Source organism: Triturus cristatus, chromosome 9 (genome assembly GCF_964204655.1).
Source record: "Triturus cristatus chromosome 9, aTriCri1.1, whole genome shotgun sequence".
Classification (NCBI taxonomy): domain Eukaryota; kingdom Metazoa; phylum Chordata; class Amphibia; order Caudata; family Salamandridae; genus Triturus; species Triturus cristatus.
The window spans coordinates 233,853,714-233,874,089 of record NC_140592.1 but is presented as its reverse complement, the minus strand read 5'-3'; the positions used below and the strand labels follow the sequence as shown (position 1 = coordinate 233,874,089).

Sequence of the window (20,376 nt, the reverse complement as noted above, 5' to 3'; positions counted from 1 at the left end):
AAAGAAGCCCTCACCAAGAAGGCTGCCAAGAGGACAGTGTAAGCAGTTTGAGTGGAACCAAGGAAGCAGCCCAGCAACGTAAAGCGGAGGTAGTGATGCTAAGTGCCCATGGAAGAGAGCCTGTGAGAGAACAGTCCGCTGGCTGACAGAGACTGTGTCAGATCTGGAGGAGAGAGAAACCCTCCGAGAAAGTAAAGAAGAAAGGGGAATGGATGAGGCTGTACTGGTCGGCTGCCCCAGCACAGAATGGCTGCGGTTGGCCTACCGAACGTGTCACACAGACTGACCAACAGTGAGAAGTATGCCCGCACTTGGGCAGGACTAAGTACCGCTACAGAGTAGCCTTGAGATGCAAGGAGTGTGTCCTCAAGTGAAGATGAGGAGGCGAAAGAGTAAAGGTGACCCTCCAGTCAGGGAGTGGAGCACCAAGAAGGTCCCTCAGGGAAGGGACAGGACCAGTGAGAGGTCCACAACAGGAAGACCTTTGAGAGTTCCACGATGAGAAGACCTGTGAGAGGCCCTGGACGTAAAGACTTGTGAGAGGTCCATGAAGAGAAGACATGTGAGGGGTCCATGACGCGAAGACCTGTGACAGATCCACCAAGAGAAGAGAGTTTAGTCCCACAGAGGGAACAGGAAGCTACCAGGGAGGTCCCTGTGAAAAGAAGATCCCAGCGGGAGGCCTGGTCAGGAGAGAGAGCAGAAGAAAGTCAGTCCTAGGGGTCGGATGTGACTAGAAAGGTCAATGTGAAGTGCACATCACATGTAGATGCCTGGTCGGAAGGAAGAGGAGTTTGGCAAGATAGTAAGATGGAACAAGGCTACATCTGGAAGAGGAAGAGAAAAGAGATGAAGTGTGACAAGTGGGTGAAGTGCAATGTTGCAGGGAAGATAGTAAAGGAGAAGAAAAACGTGGCACGAGGCCACAACACTAGAGTGCGAAGAAGATAACGGTGTGTAGTAGACACCTGTCACACCTCAAACTACTGGTGGTTAACTGTGAGTGTCATCATCGTCAAGTGCATTGCTAAGACCATAAAATGAGTAAAGGACATCTAGAGTGGAGCCCTGTGCCTATGAAACAACCAGAGGTCAATGAGGCATCTTTGGTGCCGTGGGAGGCTGGCCACCCAGAGACCAGCTGTGTACCCTGGTGAACCTGATGACTGCTGACAAGAGCATATTCCACCATTCGTACCATCCACCTTTGGGGTTGCTTGAGAGACTTGGTCATGGTCCTGTTCGGAATTCCTTAGTGACCTTGGTTGGGGGGTATAAAAGAGGCTTCAAGCAATCCACACAGGCTTGTTTCAATCCAGGGGCAAGGGCCTCAGGGAATTCTAGTGAGAGGAGAATCCCGACACGAGAGATGCATCTGCAGCAGCTCCACAGCAGGTACTGGGAAGCTTTGAGGTCGCAGTCAGAGCCTGGTTATCCCAAGACTTGCCAATGCCTGTGCACCAGAGTCTATGGCAAGATTACCGGGATCCTAGAACAATCACCCTTGCGGCGAAAGGAGGACTTGTATGTGGTCCTGTTGGTGGTTCCTTCTTGTGGCCTGGGTGACTTACCATGCAGTCCAGACTGTCCCGTGGAAGCCGGGTTCAAGGGACTCAGGGACGTCCTGTGAGAGGGGCATCCTGGTAAGAGAGGGAATTCTGAGGTTGCACCACCATAGGGCACCAGGAAGCACTGCGTCATCCGAGGACGACTCTTCAACCATTGCAGTGAGATCATCAGTCTTGGGAGTCTATCAATGAGCCAGGGCATCTTTAAAGAAAGCAGACTCCACCATTGCTCCAGATGCACCATCACAATGGGCTTTGTAAATAGACTTCCACACAGTGAGACCAGGTGGGACAGGACCCACAGTGCCCAGGTGGACTGTGACAACTTGGACTGGTGAGTGAGAAAGTCGGACTTCCACACTGCCATTCTTGCCCAGAGTAGTCTGGTTAAAATGACGGAGGCGTGCCGTGATGCGTGGTGCTCGCAGCTGCACCTGTCCACATATCCAGTCCTGCAAGCCACCTGAATAGTCTCAGTGGAGTTTTTGTTTTTGTTATTTTGTTCTCTCTCACAGGTTGGACTTCTTGCCCGTTTGCAATAAAGTGTGGGAGGGATGTAGTGACCAGCTGGTCATGGTGTAGTGTTTCTAAAATACTGTGTATCCATCAGCCACTCCTTGAGGGCTGGCTTCCCCACTCACCCCAAACCCATCCATCACAGGTGTCACTGGTCAGGTGACCCTGCTAATAAAAGGAGCTGGCTGCACGTGCCCTGGGCCAGTTCCAGACCGTACTACAATGGTGTCTGTGTCCTTATTCTAAATGCATGAGGGCCTAGAGCCCTAACCCTTACATCAGTTATTCCCAGACCCCCCCCTATGCGAATGCCTGATATGACTGCTCCCACCTTCTGACCAGGGACTGCTGTCTGGAGTCCCCCCCCAGCTGCAGGTGTCTCCCATGCCCCTCTTCCCTCATCGGGGGCAACCTAGGCTTCTGCGACCTGATTCTTACACCTCCTTCTACCCACACTTCCATCCTACTCAGATGTATTTGCACCCACTGCCGTGACCGGCCCCTTACATGATGTGACTGTACTTGGCGACCCAACATGCAGACACTGTTCGTTGCCCACACAAGCCCCTGCATTGATACTCGTTGACAACTTATACTTCATGATTTTGGCATACCGCCATTTGTGGTAGGCTCCCACAAATGTTGTTATCCACGGTTGCCCCACCGTTAGTTACCCCTAACTTGTACTTGGGCCAGGTTTCCAGGTGCAGCTTGCATTGAAGCCCCGCAAAGACAACACAGAAGCTGCTGCAGCGAGCTCCCAATGCACGCGCTGGAGCACAGTCCGGCCTTTTCTATTACACTCCCATGGCTACACAGGCGCTCATTAGTCTCCTCACCCTCAATGTATATTGCATGAATACAGCTTGGAAAATATAGGCGGTGTACTCCTATCTTAAGTAACAGCGCACTCACATAATCTTCCTACAAGAGACTCACACTACAGCTCCAGAACTACAATGCCTACAAAAGCACTGGAGGGAGAGGATACATACCACTACCTACTCAGCATACGTCCGGTGTGCAACGGTCTGAAGCCGACCAGAGGTACCCTTCTAAGTCGTAGACACGACCATAGGTAGGGAAGGGCGATTCATTATTGTGGAGGGCCGGTTGGATGGATCCAGAGTGCTACTGGGCAGCATCTACGCCCTAAATGTAGGTCAGGGATCATTCTGGGACACACTGTCAGGGGTCCTGGCAAAACAAACACACATGCCATGGATCCTAGGGGGATATTATAATTGTGTGTTGGATCTCCACCTGGATCGCTTGCACCCGCCTCTTCTTCGTTCCCCACTTCTCATCCACTCAGAGCAATTTGCCAGTTGCGTCAGACACTTGGCACTTGCGTACTTCTGGAGGGCAAAGCACCCCATCATTCGGGTCTATTTGTTTCACTCTGTACCCCATTCACTATGCGTGCGCCTATACCATATCCTTTGTTCCCAGGTCCTCCTGAGCGTGGTGCATCGAGAGGACTACCTGGGCAGGGTGAGTTTGGATCACGATGGTCATGCAGTTGATATGCTGTGGAACACCCTTCTTACCCCAACACCAACATGGCGACTTCCCAGGGATGGCCTGGAAGACCCCGACTTCCAGAGTTCATAGGGGTCCGATATATGCCAATATTTCACCGAAAATCATAACACTGCATCCACTAGAGCGGTGGAGTGGAACGCATTCAAGGTCGTTAAGGGGGGGGGGTTGTGTCTGCAAGAAGTAGCAGGAGTGCCTATAACCCTCGATAGAGAGATTACAGACATAGAGCGCAGGCTTCCGACACTAAAAAGAAAGATGATGCCAGAAAACTGGCGCTGATTGAAGATAAAAAACATTATGCCTTCCTCTTGGAGCGCTTACGGTGCTTTAATTTCAGCGCCTGTGACGGCAAGGTCCACCGTGAAGGAGATACATCCGTTTGCCTGCTGGCCTGGCTGATTCATAGCGACAGTCTACCCAGACCTATATTAGAAATCTCTGCTCCAGAGGGGGGCACATGCACACTCAGTCCACCATTTTGGGAGCCTTTCATGATTATTACTCCACAGTGTAAGAGAACCCCTGCCAATAGTGCAGTCAATGCCTTCTTGACTGGGCTTCCACTCCCCCATTTTGAGGCGGTGGTTCATGAGAGCCTGGACGCTCTCATCTTGAATGGCACGGTGAAACAGGCCATCTACAACCTGGCCCGGAACAAAACTCCCAGCCTGGGTGGCCTGCCTGTCGAATATTACGCAGCCTTCACCCCGAGCATTGCACCCCACGTTTCAGAAAAGTATACTGAGGCTCTGAACAGCCCGGAGCTGCCCATCTCCCCCCGTGAATCCCTCCTGGTCTCTACCCTGCTTGCCTCCTATTAGCCGATAGCCATCCTTGGCACTGATTACAAAATACTAGGAAAAGATCTAGCGGGCAGGTATGCACAGGTCCTCCCTACACTTATACACCCTGACCACAACGGCTTCGTGCCTGATCCTAGTACCTCACAAAATGTCAGCCGACTTTTCTATGTGCAGGATCAGGTTCCTGCTTGTTTCCCACAAACCACTATTAGACAATGGGGTTACCCAGTAACATGCAGAACCTGGGGACTATATTATTAAGCGAACAGTGGTTCTGCCACAACACACTTCACGCAATTATTTTTTCTTTCTTTCCCCGAGATATCGTGGGATTACATTAAATGTCCTTCAGAAAATTAGCCCAAACATATATTCCAAACTAAACAAATTAGTCATAGTTTTGATATCAAATTAAAAATGTATAAATTGCAAAAAATCTTGTGTTTCTTCAAAAGCACGACATATCATATACAAATTCAGAATGACACACGGCATATACACAAACTAAATAGAACATAGATAAAACGACATTGTGCATCTATCACCACACATTACAATACATACATGAATATTTACATTACAAACAATTACATATAAATAGAGCGTGACACCTTATTGTCTCAAAATGGCCTAAGGATATATTCCTTTGAATTGTAATGGTCAGGATGGACTAACGCTTCTTTAATTGAGCGTCGACGTTTCGACCCTTCTATTATTGTGAGAATTGATAAACATCTTAATGGGTCTTCATCAGGAAAAAAGAAAGCAAGTAGCCTGTGTATGCCTTTCAGGGTCCCTCACGGGAATCCACAAACAGAGCAAACCTCTTAATGGGGCTCATAGAAGGGTTGAAACGTCACTGCACTAGACTTACGCCATTGGCAAGAGCACTACCAGGACACGGTGGGGGTCCTCTTAAATGAGTAGCGACTAGTCACCTTTGACCAACACAGAGCTGATCATGGGATACCCCCATGCCAATTCCTCATGTACAAACAGCTCCGCAAACTCCTTTTGTGTTCTCTGGTCCATAGTTGATGATGAGCCCCTGACCTACATGGTCCTCCAGGCGCTGCTCCATATGGGAACCGGGAGGCATCGTAACACCTGACTATACAGGGTACTCAGGGAACACACCCAGCCTTCAGTTTCAACTCTGCGCTCCAAATGGGAGGACAATATTGGGGAGGGTTCTGCATGACAAAGAGTGGGAACAGGCTTTGGAATTTCCTCTATCGGTCTCATGGAATGCACGTTTCAAAAACTTAACATTTTGCATCGGGCCTACTTAACAACTGATCAACTCAATCGCTATTTTCCTCATGCAAACCTATGCTGTCCCCGGTGTCGATCAGCATCCGCCGACCTCTGTCACATATCCTAGTCCTTTCTCACTACCGGTCTCACATACACACACCCCTTCGTGACATAACGGAGCTCCCTGACGTGGACTCATGGGAGGCCAGTGCTTTGAACATCTACAAACGCCAGAAACAGCATGATGTACATGCCCAGTTTGCCACCTTGGTTTTCCTGTTGGCAAAAAGGATACTGACAATGCACTTGAGAGTGACTTCGGCACCACAGGTGATGGCATGGCATGGGGCAGTATGAAAATGGGGAAGGGCTGATGACGCGGCCCTCACATATGAGGAAGCCCTTCGACTACATGAAATTCCCCTCTCTGACACCTGGAGGCATACTACTGGACCACTTTTGCCAATTAGCCCTCCTGCGGCTCGCTCCAGCCTTGCCCGCAACCTGGTGGGCCCTTTGCCCCTTGCGGGGTAACTCAGTCCCAGGACCTTGAACTGATCCACAGCCCCCAGAAGACCCCCGTCACTGCACATCACTTACTAGACACATGCCCTCACTCCACACCATTGGGCTCTTGTAGGGGATGTTCTCCCCCCACTTAAACATGATATTCAGGCTGAGACTCCAGAAACTCCCCATGACTCAGCCAGCTCACATCTTCCCATAGGCGCTCAGATGCTCCCTCTTATGTGCCTGGCCTTCCTACTTTCTCTCCCCCTCGTTCTTTATTAGCATGGTCTCATAGGGCATTCTTCCTGATTTTACTCCACGCCATGGGGACACCAGACACATCAACCTCACAGAGCTCACATACCTTAAGTGATATTGATCCACAGGGTTGTCATGGAATCAACACCAACTGGGACCTGCTCACGATATTGTACAGTTGCTATGTCTATATGCTCTTGGCGATGATACTGTGATGTTCCCAAAATAATGTGACCCTATGTATGTTTTCAGAAAACTTTTATTAAAAACAGTTAAAAAAAAATATGGATGTTGATAGAATATATATAATTTTGGAGATTATTCTCGTAACAATTGCCCCTTTATTTTAAAACACATTTTGTGGCAAGCAATGGGCATCTCAGACTAACTTATGGGGCTGGAACTGTGTAGAAATGGTGTTTGCTTTTGAGACTTTTTTGGTCCCATTTTTGTTTTCCCTCTATATTAATGGGGTTGATGGTGCCCTCAGAACTCTTCAGGCAGATGCACCTTTAATTGCCGGTTGTTTGGTCCCTGTGTTACTCTATGCCGAGGTATTGATGTCAAGAACTCCTGTCGGTTTTCAGAGGCTGATGGACGCATTTGCTGACTATATAGAGGAGAGGATGCTAAAGATTAACAGCATTAAGACTTTCTCACTGATTTGTGGGATAAAAGTAAAACCCCAGGAATGTAGAACTCATTTCATTAAAGGCTTTCCGAATGTGAGGGTTGGCACTTTCTGGGTATATTATTTACTAGCAATGGTTCCTGGGGAAACCATGTACAAAACACAAGATAAAAACAAGCATTGGCATAGCCAATAGGTCTCGCTTTTGGGACCTTATAAGTGTTTAGCCATGCAACACTTGATGTTGTTTAATCAAGGATATTGTGCTGGATACCTAAACACTTATAATGTCCTAAAGGCGAGCCCTATCGGCTATGCATTGGGGGGCCTTATAAGTGTTTAGGTAGAGCTATTGACTTTGCCAATGTTTCTAAGCTGTGCAGTAGAGAAGTGTGGATGTTTGCAGGATGCTAAGGGGCTCCCATGTGTTTTCTCCTCGTGCAGAAGATAAAACCATAGCTTCACTCGGAGAGAAACGCAGCGCTTCACTGGGAGAGAAACATGGCACTTCACTGGGACGGGAACATAGCAGGTGCACGACAAGATGACAGAAAAGCAATGCATTGAAGCAGGAAGAGGGCAAACAGGAGTACATGACAACGACTGAGAATGACGACATAAAGAAATACATCGAGAATAAGGGCAGGACAGCAAGAGGTCTCAAAAATACATGAAAACCAATTCAGGGAATTTTGAGCAGGACAGACAATGGATAGGACTACAAGAACAACAGTTCCCTGAGATAAAGAAAGGACAAACACGGGACTGAAAGACAAATAAAGCAACATATTGGGATAAGAGCAGACCAGGAGTACAAGAAAAGAAATGTACAGCGATAAAAGCAGGACAATGACGAGACAAGGTGACGAGGAAAGTAATGCGGGGGGTATAGGGGGACTTAGCCCAGACTGTAAGACAAACAAAGCAAAACACGTGGAGAGGGGTACGACAAACGCACGGCTACAAGAAAAGCAATGGCGTATGAGTTGGACATCCTAGGAAAATAACAGGCACAGGAAGGAGCAGTGCATTTCAATGTTAAATTTTACAAACGAAAATCTAGTGCATTAATAGTTTAACTGCATAGCCTTTTTTGAAATATGTAATCTATAACCCAGAGTTTGGCTATGTAATAGAAAGCTAGAGACGACCACTGGAGCAAAAAAAAAAAAAGTAACCAACTTTGCCTTACCGAGAAAATACAAAACACACGTTAAGGCTCTGTAAATTAAAAGGCACAATGTCTGCTGCCATTCTTTAGCACAGAAAAGGACATCGCACAGCACTGGCTTTGTAGCACTACTGACAGGAACAGGTATTTCCCAGTTCAGTGGTACTTTTTATACCAACAGTAGAAGGATAAAGGCTATCATAACGACAAGGATAGAATCTTTTGATGTGTGAGTTAAACACAGATCTCATCAGTTAATGCTTATCACCAAGGCTTTAAGTGGGGCGGGTCCTGTTGGGTCTCAGACCCACTGGTAATTAAAACTGACTTTGAAATGGGTTCCTTTCAGGCCCCAAATATATATCCTTAAATGTAAAAGTTTAAAAATAAAATAAACAAAGACTGAAAACCCTCATGGTAAGCCATATCACTCTGCAGTTTTTATTTCACATGTTTTATATAACCTTGCAGAATTTAAGAATATTTGCTTTTTCTAGATATACTGGCACATGCATCAACAATGCCATTTGTGATTCCTTATTAGCGAAAAATAAGGATTCGCTAATAAGGAATAGCAAAAGGCTATGTATGTAGAAATCGCTTAAAAAATAGCGATTTCTAAACATTCCTCAATTGCGACTCGCAAATTGCGAGTCGCAATTACGGAATGCCTCCCCATTCATTCCTATGGGCCTAGAGGCCCATAGGAATGAATGGGAAGACATTCTCAATTTGCGATTCTCAATTAGAGAATCGCAAATTGAGAATGCAATTTCAAGGGTGCCAGGGTGTCAAAAGGACACCCTGTTGCACCCCTGAAATCTTCATATGAGTACATCTTGCACACACACATGCCCCAAGGGCATGTGTGTGTGTAAAATGGAACTTTGAAAAATGCACTTTAGTGCATTTTTAAAAGTTTTTGCAAATTACCATGAAGTTCAACTTCATGGTAATTTGCTCCCCCTATTAGCGAAATCGCTAGTTTCTTTACTTTAATGCATTGCATTTAAGGAATCTCAATTTCCGATTCCTTAAATGCAATGGCAATTTAAGTAATCGCAATTTAGAGATTACTTAAATTGCGATTTTTGCATTTGGGATGATGCATCCCAAATGCAAAAATACCGGTAGCAAAGGGGCAGATTCTGAGAATCTGCCAGTTTGCGACCGGTTTTTGCTTTGATGCATGTGGGTCATGGTGTTTTTGAAGATTTATTCATGTAACTTTGGACTTTGTATAGTGCGTGCTGTGTACTGAGCCGCCTTTGAAAGGCCTGGATAAGTTAAGATTGTCCGTCGGTGTTTATGATAAGGACAATTAATAACTTTGGAGCCGAGGCTGAAGGCAATGTGAGGGTTGAAATATTGACAGCACTTTTAGAGGCAAGATAATGGGTGGTTTGTGTGGTTACGGGAGTAGGTTATACAGAGGAGCTGAAATACGGCACTGAAGAGCAAAGACATGATGTGTGAGGTCTGCAGAGGGAGGATTTCAAAATGATGAAAGTTGGAAGTAACAGAGGGACTGCATAGGACAGCAGTGTGAAGGGAAGAACTGGAGTTATTGAAACACTGCAAAGACCACTACCTCCTACAAAGACCTTTGTAGTATTGACTTCACCTTAGTAGTTCTATGTTTAATGTGGAATTGAAACATTTCCACTCCAAATTTCAGTTCTTCTACTTTAAGTCATATCCTTAATTACAAAATCCACACCTCTAGGGAAATATGCTTCATTTTGCTTCTTTGTTCAAGTCCCTTTGAGGAACTCCCGCCTTTTCGCGTCATTTAAAGCACTTCTTAAGATGTTTATATAGCCTGGCAGCATGCTGTTTTTCCTTTTGTCGAACTGGCCAGGTTACCAGCCAACAGTGGTACTAGCGGTACCTGGTGTGGTTCCTAGAGGTTGAGCATCATAGGTGAATGGTTTTGTAGCAACGGCATGGTTTGAGGGTTTTGTTATATCTGGGGTACAGGCAGGCTGCTACAGAGGTATAGCGTCTTCCTGCGTGTGGCAGCAGCACACAGAGGAGCCCACGCACTGAGCTTGCATCCTTGCTTCATAATCCACTCAGGAGCTGTGATATATTTATATGTTGGACCCCGGGTTAATTATCTCACCAGCGGTATTAATTCCTGTGTAGTAAACTGTGCACTCTGGAGCGACAGACACATGGTCACAGATGGCCAAGGAGGCCCGTTCTCAATGTTATGTTTAATGTAAAGGACTCCCTTGCATAACAGTGTATGACACAGAACATTCCCGCTGCCACGTCCGCAGTGACCTGCAGTGCAAGAATGTCCTCTTCGAACACTAGCTGCTCGGTGGAAATGTCGGTGCAAAATGACACTGTGCGGTGTAAAGTTTATGCAATCTACCATTAAAAAGTGCTCCAAAGTTACATCTCTTTAATCTTTAGAGGAGAACCGTGAGGTATGTGGCATGTTCAACCATCGCTGGTTTTACATACAGAGCACCAAGTTTTGGATTTCAACAGAAATTACCAGAAGTGTTCACCGTTCAGGTTTCTGCAGATCGATGGTTAGAGGGCTTCTGTATTAGAAAGTTAAAAAAACAAAACCTGTGAGTTGTGAGCGCGCGTGCACTAAAAGAAAAGAAAAAAAAACACGCACGTGGTGCAGGCGCGCGCGCACGCACGAAACGGCAAAAGTGAAAGGAGCTGCAGCACCACGTCGGGCAAGTGACGTGCGATGTGCGCGCACCATGACGAGAGAGGAAAGCCTGATGGCACCTCTGCTCATCATTGTGCGCTTAACCGCACGCTCTATGCCAGCCAAAAAGCTGTGGTCGGCTTTTTAAAGCCCACACACTAAATGTCTCGCCAGAGCAACGCCTGCGCTGGCTCAGGCGAGACCTAATGATTAGGATTTGCGAGGGGATATTTAGATTCTCTAATCTGGGCAGTCGGCCTATAAGAAATAATTAATATATACAAATCCAAAGCATTATCAATTGCCATGTATGGAGGAGGAATTTGGGGCCACGCATCGTGCGGCCCTTTGCAGACCTAAGAGAACGTCTTCATCAAATGGTTGGCAAGTATCCCCTCCTCTACCTCAACATATATCACCCACAAAGAGGTCGAGTTAACCTATCTGGAAGATTTACTTACACTTAAGCCAATTTTGCTCTGGCAGTCAATCTGGGCCAAAACTGAAAACAAGAGCTATTATCATGGACTGCTTAGCACCTGATCATGTTTTTAATATACCCTGGCTTGCCCAGATTAATGAAATATTTATGTGGCTATATTTTCACTCTCTGATTAAATCACCACACATCATCACTTTGCATAAGAATGGAAAAAAACTTTACTCTTAGGCACAAGGGCAGAAAATAGGATGCTTAGTGAAGGTACGAAACCTATAGTTGCACTATATATGTCAACCCTCTGAGGAAGGTTTTCAGCCATACTTGTCCATAATCTCACGGCCCCAGCATCAATTTGTTTTAACAAGGCTGCGGCTAGGTATATCACACTTTTTGTTGTCGCTTTTTCAGTTATGAAATAGAGACCGATTTATTGGTGCCCTTGTCCATGTGATGATACCTCAAAGCAAAGCACTAAGAACTTTATGCTTTTTTGCAGGATTGATGAAGAACTGCAGAGATATTATTTTGAAGCCTTTTTTTGTTGCAAATAACATTGGGGATCACAAGACTGCCCAAAAGTGTATGTACTTTGACAGATCCACTGATATGTTTCAGTATTGCCTCTTTTTTATGGGGTGCCATTTATACTAGGGAAAATATTGTTCTGTAAGCTCTTGTGAGGTCAAATGCACTTTATGTTTCGTTGCATTGTATTTTAGGAGGATCTGATGAGATACACGTATACCTTTTTTAATCAGATTTGTGCTATTGGAAACTGAGTTATAGAGATTATGCAGGATTTTAATTTATCATTGGGCCTGTTACTCTGTTTTAATACTGTCTTATTTGTAGGGGGGAAATCTGTATTGGAAAGCCTAATCCTCTTATTCATTATGTGGCCTATTTGCATGTTATGAGTTTTAATATCCAGGCTGTTTTTAAATATTTTATCAGGTGTGGCTGTTTCCCTCTTACTGAAATATATTTAGTAATGTAGTAGGCCAAGGTATGTACCACAATTTCGATGAAGTGCTATTTAATGTTTTCTTGTCATGAGTTAAAGCCTGTACTTTTATGGTGAATCAATATTGAGCCTAACAATTTTTTTTAAACCAATCGCATCATTTTTGTCTTTGTGCATCATCTATGTCAACTAGCAGAAAGGTATGTAGAACTATGTATTGGAAGCAATAGTATATGGAGCTAAATATGTGATATTAAATAATAATGATTGTGTATATTTGTTTGAATGAGAGTGTTTTTTTGATTTTTGATTCTCAATAAATGTTCTAGATAATGACAAAGGTTTTTTCCTTTATATGAGAACAAATATTGATATTTTCTTTTCTTTTCTCTTCAGACATTGATGAATGTTCTATAGGATCCCACAACTGTTCATCGGGGGAGTCTTGCTACAACATACAAGGCAGCTACAGATGTCTATCATTTGTGTGTCCTGATAACTACAGAAAAGTAGCAGACATGTAAGTGTTTACTCCTCCATTACTGAAATAAGAAAAATGTGCATTACAGGACTACACAACATGTCTGTGTTGTTATAAGCCCTTTAAGTTAAATTTTTAAAGTTTCTTACCATGGCAAATATTAAACCTTATCAGGGAAATGTGCTAGTCTTCCACCACCAATATTTCCTACTAGGTAGACTTAGAGTTAATTACAAAATCTCCACTTTTATCATGCCTCTGCCCAACCTCACATTGCAGAGATGTAAAACTGGTGTCAGTCACTTCCATCTTATGAGGTGGGAGTCCGTATTTGGATTGATGCCCCTCGTCACATCCTCCCTAATCCCTTTGTGACTACCTTTTTCCAATCCCAATGAAGGAGGAGGCAGCTCTCTGGTGATTCATCCTCATTGAAAGAGGTGGTGGTGAGATCTCCCACCAGATTATCCCAGACCCCAATGCCTTCATTCATATCTTGCATAGCATCTGGTGTTGTAAGATATGACTGAGTGATACCTCGAGGGGAAGAAAGATGCAAGCCTCCAACATATCTATCTATAGAGAATAACAAATTTAAGCAGAATTTGGGATAGCAGGAGTCGAACCATGAATTGAATGGACTCTAGCTCTGCCAAACCTGTGAGTCACGTCCTATGTAGATGTTTAGCAACCTCCGCTTCAGCTAAGCTTGCCATTGGAAACATTGACTGGCAGCCCATCTGCAAGAGGGTTGTTCGGTCAGAGTGGTGTATGCCAGAACTATTTAGGGTCCAGCATCAGCAACTGGCGGAAAAGGAGAAAACTGACCTGACAAACAAGGAGGGAACCCCTTGAATGTAAGGGAATGTTTTTTTTTGTTCTTCGGAAACAAACAACAATATTGGGAGGAGAGCTTGGTCTGAAAATCAAAAAAGAATTCAGAGTAGACAGCAATATAATGGCAGCCTGCTCAGAATTCAGCTTTGTCAAAAGTGCATCCTGTGCAACGGTGGGGGCACTTTCTGCTGGGGAGGAGAAGGTGCAGGACTGTGCTGGTCCTGCAGGTAGGTGGGCCTCAAAATATCCATCTCCTGATCTGGGAGGCAGGAGGAGATGCCAAACCCTGGCAACAGTAATTTCCATAAAGGTGTATGTCAACAAACATACACTTTCACTAATTAACTTTTTGTCTATTTAGAACCTCTGTATTTCTTAATCCCTATAGCAACTCACTTTAGAAATAGCACCCCAAATTTGGCAACATTTGTAGGTCTTAACTTACCTAGGCCCCTCAAGCAATTTAGTAGTCAATGGAGGCTATTTACAATAAGACCTCTGTTCTTGAAAATAAACCACATGTGGATACATAAAGATGCTTGCGGATGGCGGATTGGAATGCAGTGCACAGGCCTCCCAAAGAATTGATCAGCCTGCTAATAGTGCAAAGCTAAACAGCCTTTAGCTCCAAAAGTTGTCTTGGAGGAAAACATACTGTTTTGATATTTTGCACCCGGCAGTCCCCTACTCCTCTATTCAAAAACATCAACAATGATAGAACTGTTCTAAGTTAACCAACACGAAGGCGCTAAAGTTCTGTGAAGATTGGTCAGAAAATGGAACTTAGTACCTGCATTGACAATGCCAATTCAGCTCTTAGCTAAAGCAAGCAATGCAGTGTTTCATGTTCTTGTTTTTACACTCCTTTTCTACTTTGCCTAGACCTCTTTGTCCAGCTCATAAGAGTTCATAATGTCCTGCTCGTCTGCTTTCACTTGTTATTCTGTTTTTATCAACCTTTTATCTGTCGGACTACTACACTACCAATGTAGAAATAAGCATTGGCAAAGCCACTAGGTCTGGTCCTAGGAATGTAGTAAGATTGTTATTTTTTATTTTTTATTGCAAGCATATACCATACACTTGAAACGAAGAAAAAACATATAGGTGCCGATCACGATCCGGTAAAAAATTCCCCCGTGCGACTCGTATCGGGTCTTTTTACCGTACGAATCGTACAAGTGCCGTACGAACTGGCAATCACGATTCGCATGGTAAAAAGTCCATACGAACCGCACCGGGAATCATTCCTCACACGTCCTCGGGTCGGAAAATGTGTCCGACACGTCCTCGGACGATTTACCTTACAAACGTAAAAATCCAAGTCCGACCGAGGAATCACGATCCATCCCGTGCGTCCGAGCCTACAACCGTATGGAAAAAACACCGTCCGCACCGAACACCTATAGCAACCATGGAGACATGTGCCCGCATACGCGCCCAACACTCCCCCCAGCCCCCGTACGTCCGACACGTACCCCCCGTATATGTATACCCCCACCCGTCTAGGTACACCCCAGTACGTTCCAGTCGTACCCCCACCCCAGTACGTGTCGTACCACCGTCAATGTACACCCCCCCACCCCTGTACGTGTCGTACCACCGTCTATGTACACCCCAGTACGTTCCAGTCGCACCCCCACCCCAGTACGTGTCGTACCCCCCGTGTACCTACACCCCAGTACGTTCGAGCCACACCCCCACCCCAGTACGTGTCATAGCCCCGTCTACCTACACCCCAGTACGTTCCAGTCGTACCCCCACCCCAGTACGTGTCGTACCCCCCGTGTACCTACACCCCAGTACGTTCGAGCCACACCCCCACCCCAGTACGTGTCATAGCCCCGTCTACCCACACCCCAGTACGTTCCAGTAGTACCCCCACCACAGTACGTGTCGTACCACCGTGTACCTACACCCCAGTACGTTCCAGTCGTACCCCCACCCCAGTACGTGTCGTACCACCGTCAATGTACACCCCCCCACCCCTGTACGTGTCGTACCACCGTCAATGTACACCCCCCCACCCCTGTACGTGTCGTACCACCGTCTATGTACACCCCAGTACGTTCCAGTCGTACCCCCACCCCAGTACGTGTCGTACCACCGTGTACCTACACCCCAGTACGTTCCAGTCGTACCCCCACCCCAGTACGTGTCGTACCACCGTCAATGTACACCCCCCCACCCCTGTACGTGTCGTACCACCGTCAATGTACACCCCCCCACCCCTGTACGTGTCGTACCACCGTCTATGTACACCCCAGTACGTTCCAGTCGTACCCCCACCCCAGTACGTGTCGTACCACCGTCAATGTACACCCCCCCACCCCTGTACGTGTCGTACCACCGTCAATGTACACCCCCCCACCCCTGTACGTGTCGTACCACCGTCTATGTACACCCCAGTACGTTCCAGTCGTACCCCCACCCCAGTACGTGTCGTACCACTGTGTACCTACACCCCAGTACGTTCCAGTCGTACCCCCACCCCAGTACGTGTCGTACCACCGTCAATGTACACCCCCCCACCCCTGTACGTGTCGTACCACCGTCAATGTACACCCCCCCACCCCTGTACGTGTCGTACCACCGTCAATGTACACCCCCCCACCCCAGTACGTGTCGTACCACCGTCAATGTACACCCCCCCACCCCTGTACGTGTCGTACCACCGTCAATGTACACCCCCCCACCCCTGTACGTGTCGTACCACCGTCTATGTACACCCCAGTACGTTCCAGTCGTACCCCCACCCCAGTACGTGTCGTACCACCGTGTACCTACACCCCAGTACGTTCCAGTCGTACCCCCACCCCAGTACGTGTCGTACCACCGTCAATGTACACCCCCCCACCCCTGTACGTGTCGTACCACCGTCAATGTACACCCCCCCACCCCTGTACGTGTCGTACCACCGTCAATGTACACCCCCCACCCCTGTACGTGTCGTACCACCGTCTATGTACACCCCAGTACGTTCCAGTCGTACCCCCACCCCAGTACGTGTCGTACCACCGTGTACCTACACCCCAGTACGTTCCAGTCGTACCCCCACCCCAGTACGTGTCGTACCACCGTCAATGTACACCCCCCCCACCCCTGTACGTGTCGTACCACCGTCAATGTACACCCCCCACCCCTGTACGTGTCGTACCACCGTCAATGTACACCCCCCCACCCCTGTACGTGTCGTACCACCGTCTATGTACACCCCAGTACGTTCCAGTCGTACCCCCACCCCAGTACGTGTCGTACCACCGTGTACCTACACCCCAGTACGTTCCAGTCGTACCCCCACCCCAGTACGTGTCGTACCACCGTCAATGTACACCCCCCCACCCCTGTACGTGTCGTACCACCGTCAATGTACACCCCCCCACCCCTGTACGTGTCGTACCACCGTCAATGTACACCCCCCCACCCCAGTACGTGTCGTACCACCGTCAATGTACACCCCCCCACCCCTGTACGTGTCGTACCACCGTCAATGTACACCCCCCCACCCCTGTACGTGTCGTACCACCGTCTATGTACACCCCAGTACGTTCCAGTCGTACCCCCACCCCAGTACGTGTCGTACCACCGGGTACCTACACCCCAGTACGTTCCAGTCGTACCCCCACCCCAGTACGTGTCGTACCACCGTCAATGTACACCCCCCCACCCCTGTACGTGTCGTACCACCGTCAATGTACACCCCCCCCACCCCTGTACGTGTCGTACCACCGTCAATGTACACCCCCCCACCCCTGTACGTGTCGTACCACCGTCTATGTACACCCCAGTACGTTCCAGTCGTACCCCCACCCCAGTACGTGTCGTACCACCATGTACCTACACCCCAGTACGTTCCAGTCGTACCCCCACCCCAGTACGTGTCGTACCACCGTCAATGTACACCCCCCCACCCCTGTACGTGTCGTACCACCGTCAATGTACACCCCCCCACCCCTGTACGTGTCGTACCACCGTCAATGTACACCCCCCCACCCCTGTACGTGTCGTACCACCGTCTATGTACACCCCAGTACGTTCCAGTCGTACCCCCACCCCAGTACGTGTCGTACCACCGTCAATGTACACCCCCCACCCCTGTACGTGTCGTACCACCGTCAATGTACACCCCCCCACCCCTGTACGTGTCGTACCACCGTCTATGTACACCCCAGTACGTTCCAGTCGTACCCCCACCCCAGTACGTGTCGTACCACCATGTACCTACACCCCAGTACGTTCCTGGCGCACCCCCAACACAACCTCCTAAGTACGGAGCGCACCCCATGCCCCAACATCACAACCGCATGTACGAGTCGTACAAAGCCACACACAAGGACATAATCGTACAACCAAATGGCCCATGTACACACCGTACACACGCTCAAAACGCACGTACACAACAAGGACAAAACAAAACAACACAAGAATACACCATTCGAAAGGCACACAGCCACTAAACATGGCCAACAACCACTAAAAGAACACAATCACTGACCTGCAACTGTCAAAAACAAACAGAGGCCCAATACACCACCACTCCTTATAACACACCCACCCAAAATTCAAACAATGCCACACCCACCCATGGACCAATGAAAAGGGCCCACACACACAAACCATGAGCCTTTGCAACAGACTCACTGCTGCCAGACACCACAGAACCAGACTACAAGCAACACCACATCTTACACTTGCACACCTTCACACGACCACCCTCACAAACACCCTCTCATCACATTCACACACACACACAACCATCCACACACCCCCCCAACATCCACACACCCCCCACACCCACACCATCCCCACCCACATCCCTCACCATGCCCACTACCAAGAATCCAAAGTTCAGTCACCGAGAGTTGGAGGTCCTTGTTGATCAAATCCTCAGAGTCGAGCCACAGATCTTTGGAACATTGGTCAGAAGCACCAGCCAGGCAGCCAAAACAGCCATGTGGCAGACCATCGTCGATGCTGTGAATGCTGTTGCGGACACCAGGAGGACCAAGCAGGATTGCCAGAACAGGTGGTACGATCTGCGGAGGAGGGTCAGAGCCAAGAGGCAGGAGGAACACGACCAGGCCAACGCCACCGGAGGAGGGCCCTCCCGCAGACCTGTACAGTACCATCCCTGGGAGGAGAGGGTGATGGCCATACTGCCGGTGGAGGCAGTTGAAGGAGTAGAAGGACTCCGAGACCCGGGTGAGTACACAAACAACGCACCTCACATGGGGGGAACTGCAACCACAACCAAAATTAATAACAGGCACGCAACCACCACAAGCCATCGCATGACTCAACCACACTCCATGAGCAGGCACATGCCACTGCTGCCACCATGCCCCATGCACCCAGCTGGACAATGTCAAGTCACAGGCCACAGAAGACAACAACACATGACACGGTAACCCGGATGGCGGGAGGCTGGGCACCAAGAATCACATAGTGCGACTCCAAAGCAGACAACAATGCCCTCTGCCCATATGGCCTAGGTCACAGCCAGACAAACACTGTGTCCCAACACAGGAATGACTTGCCAGCAAATGGCGGACGCCTTGCATCAACACATGGGGGTGAAGGCACTGTTTTGCACATGACAGCAGCTAATGAACAGCCAACATTGTGAAAGAGTGGCAGCACACACCACCACAGCAGCAGCGCACAGACACACAGCAGACAAAATGGGTGCCTGGAGATCAGAAACAAACTCACATCAACAGGCCAAGGGCCACTCAAAGATCTGCTAACAGTGTGTGCCCAGGAAGCTGGGCCAAGGTGACAGAGGGTGACACACGGAGGGAGGGAGAGGGGGACACAGAGGGAGGGAGAGGGGGACTGAGAGGGAGGGAGACGGACAGAGGGAGGAGGGTGACACACAGAGGGAGGGAGAGGGGGACAGAGAGGGAGGGAGAGGGGGACAGAGAGGGAGGGAGACACAGGAAGATGGACAGAGGGAGGAGGCTGACACACAGAGGGAGGGAGAGGGGGACAGAGAGGGAGGGAGAGGGGGACAGAGAAGGAGGGAGACACAGGGAGAGCAAATCAGTCCTTTGGTGTGTGGGAATGTCTGCTCGTCAGCAGGTGGACTGCGTGCATGTAGACAAGGGTGGCCAGTGCCAGAACCCCCCTCTTCATCATGGCAAAATGCAGGGCCATGTCACAACCTGTACACGAGCACAAGGACAGCCACCTGCATCATATAAGTGTGTGGATCCACTCCATGTGCACATGTACAGTGCTACAAGGAAGGCGCAAATGCATGGCTCGCCACACATGCACACTCCACTGCTGACTGCAGTCACACTTGACGCAGCAAGTAAGACTGTGCCACACATAGTTAAAGGGGCCAAATTGGTGGCCAAGGGACACACCCATGCACAAGTGCACTGTGAGTGGAATGCAAGACAGATCCTAATTCCAAGAGGAAATGTGCCAACTTTGTAACGGATGAAACATGGATGTTGCATGGATCAAAATTAACATTTTCTCTCTCACACACAGGTCAACGTCGTGCTGCACCCCCCAACACTGGGGGGGAACACTCACAGGACCCGGATCTGCAGGAGACCGATCCCACCGGCAGCGACCACTCTCACCACTCTGCGGACGACCCCGACCGACCTGGCCCCTCTGGTGTCCAACCACCTGCAGCACCTGCGTCAGGTACAACCATGCCAACCACCACCCCCACTCCTGCCACATCCCAGGAGACACCC

General features: G+C 48.3%; 1 protein-coding gene across 2 annotated transcripts in view; it reads left to right on the top strand.

Annotated features, from left to right (window-relative positions):
* The window catches only part of FBLN2 (fibulin 2), a 630,642-nt gene that overhangs the window by 584,767 nt on the left and 25,499 nt on the right, over window positions 1–20,376 (top strand). For both annotated transcript variants that reach the window (XM_085624813.1, XM_085624812.1), the window contains one exon: window positions 12,739–12,862. In XM_085624813.1, the coding sequence (XP_085480939.1) occupies window positions 12,739–12,862 (124 nt within the window). The remainder of the gene's footprint in view (window positions 1–12,738; window positions 12,863–20,376) is intronic.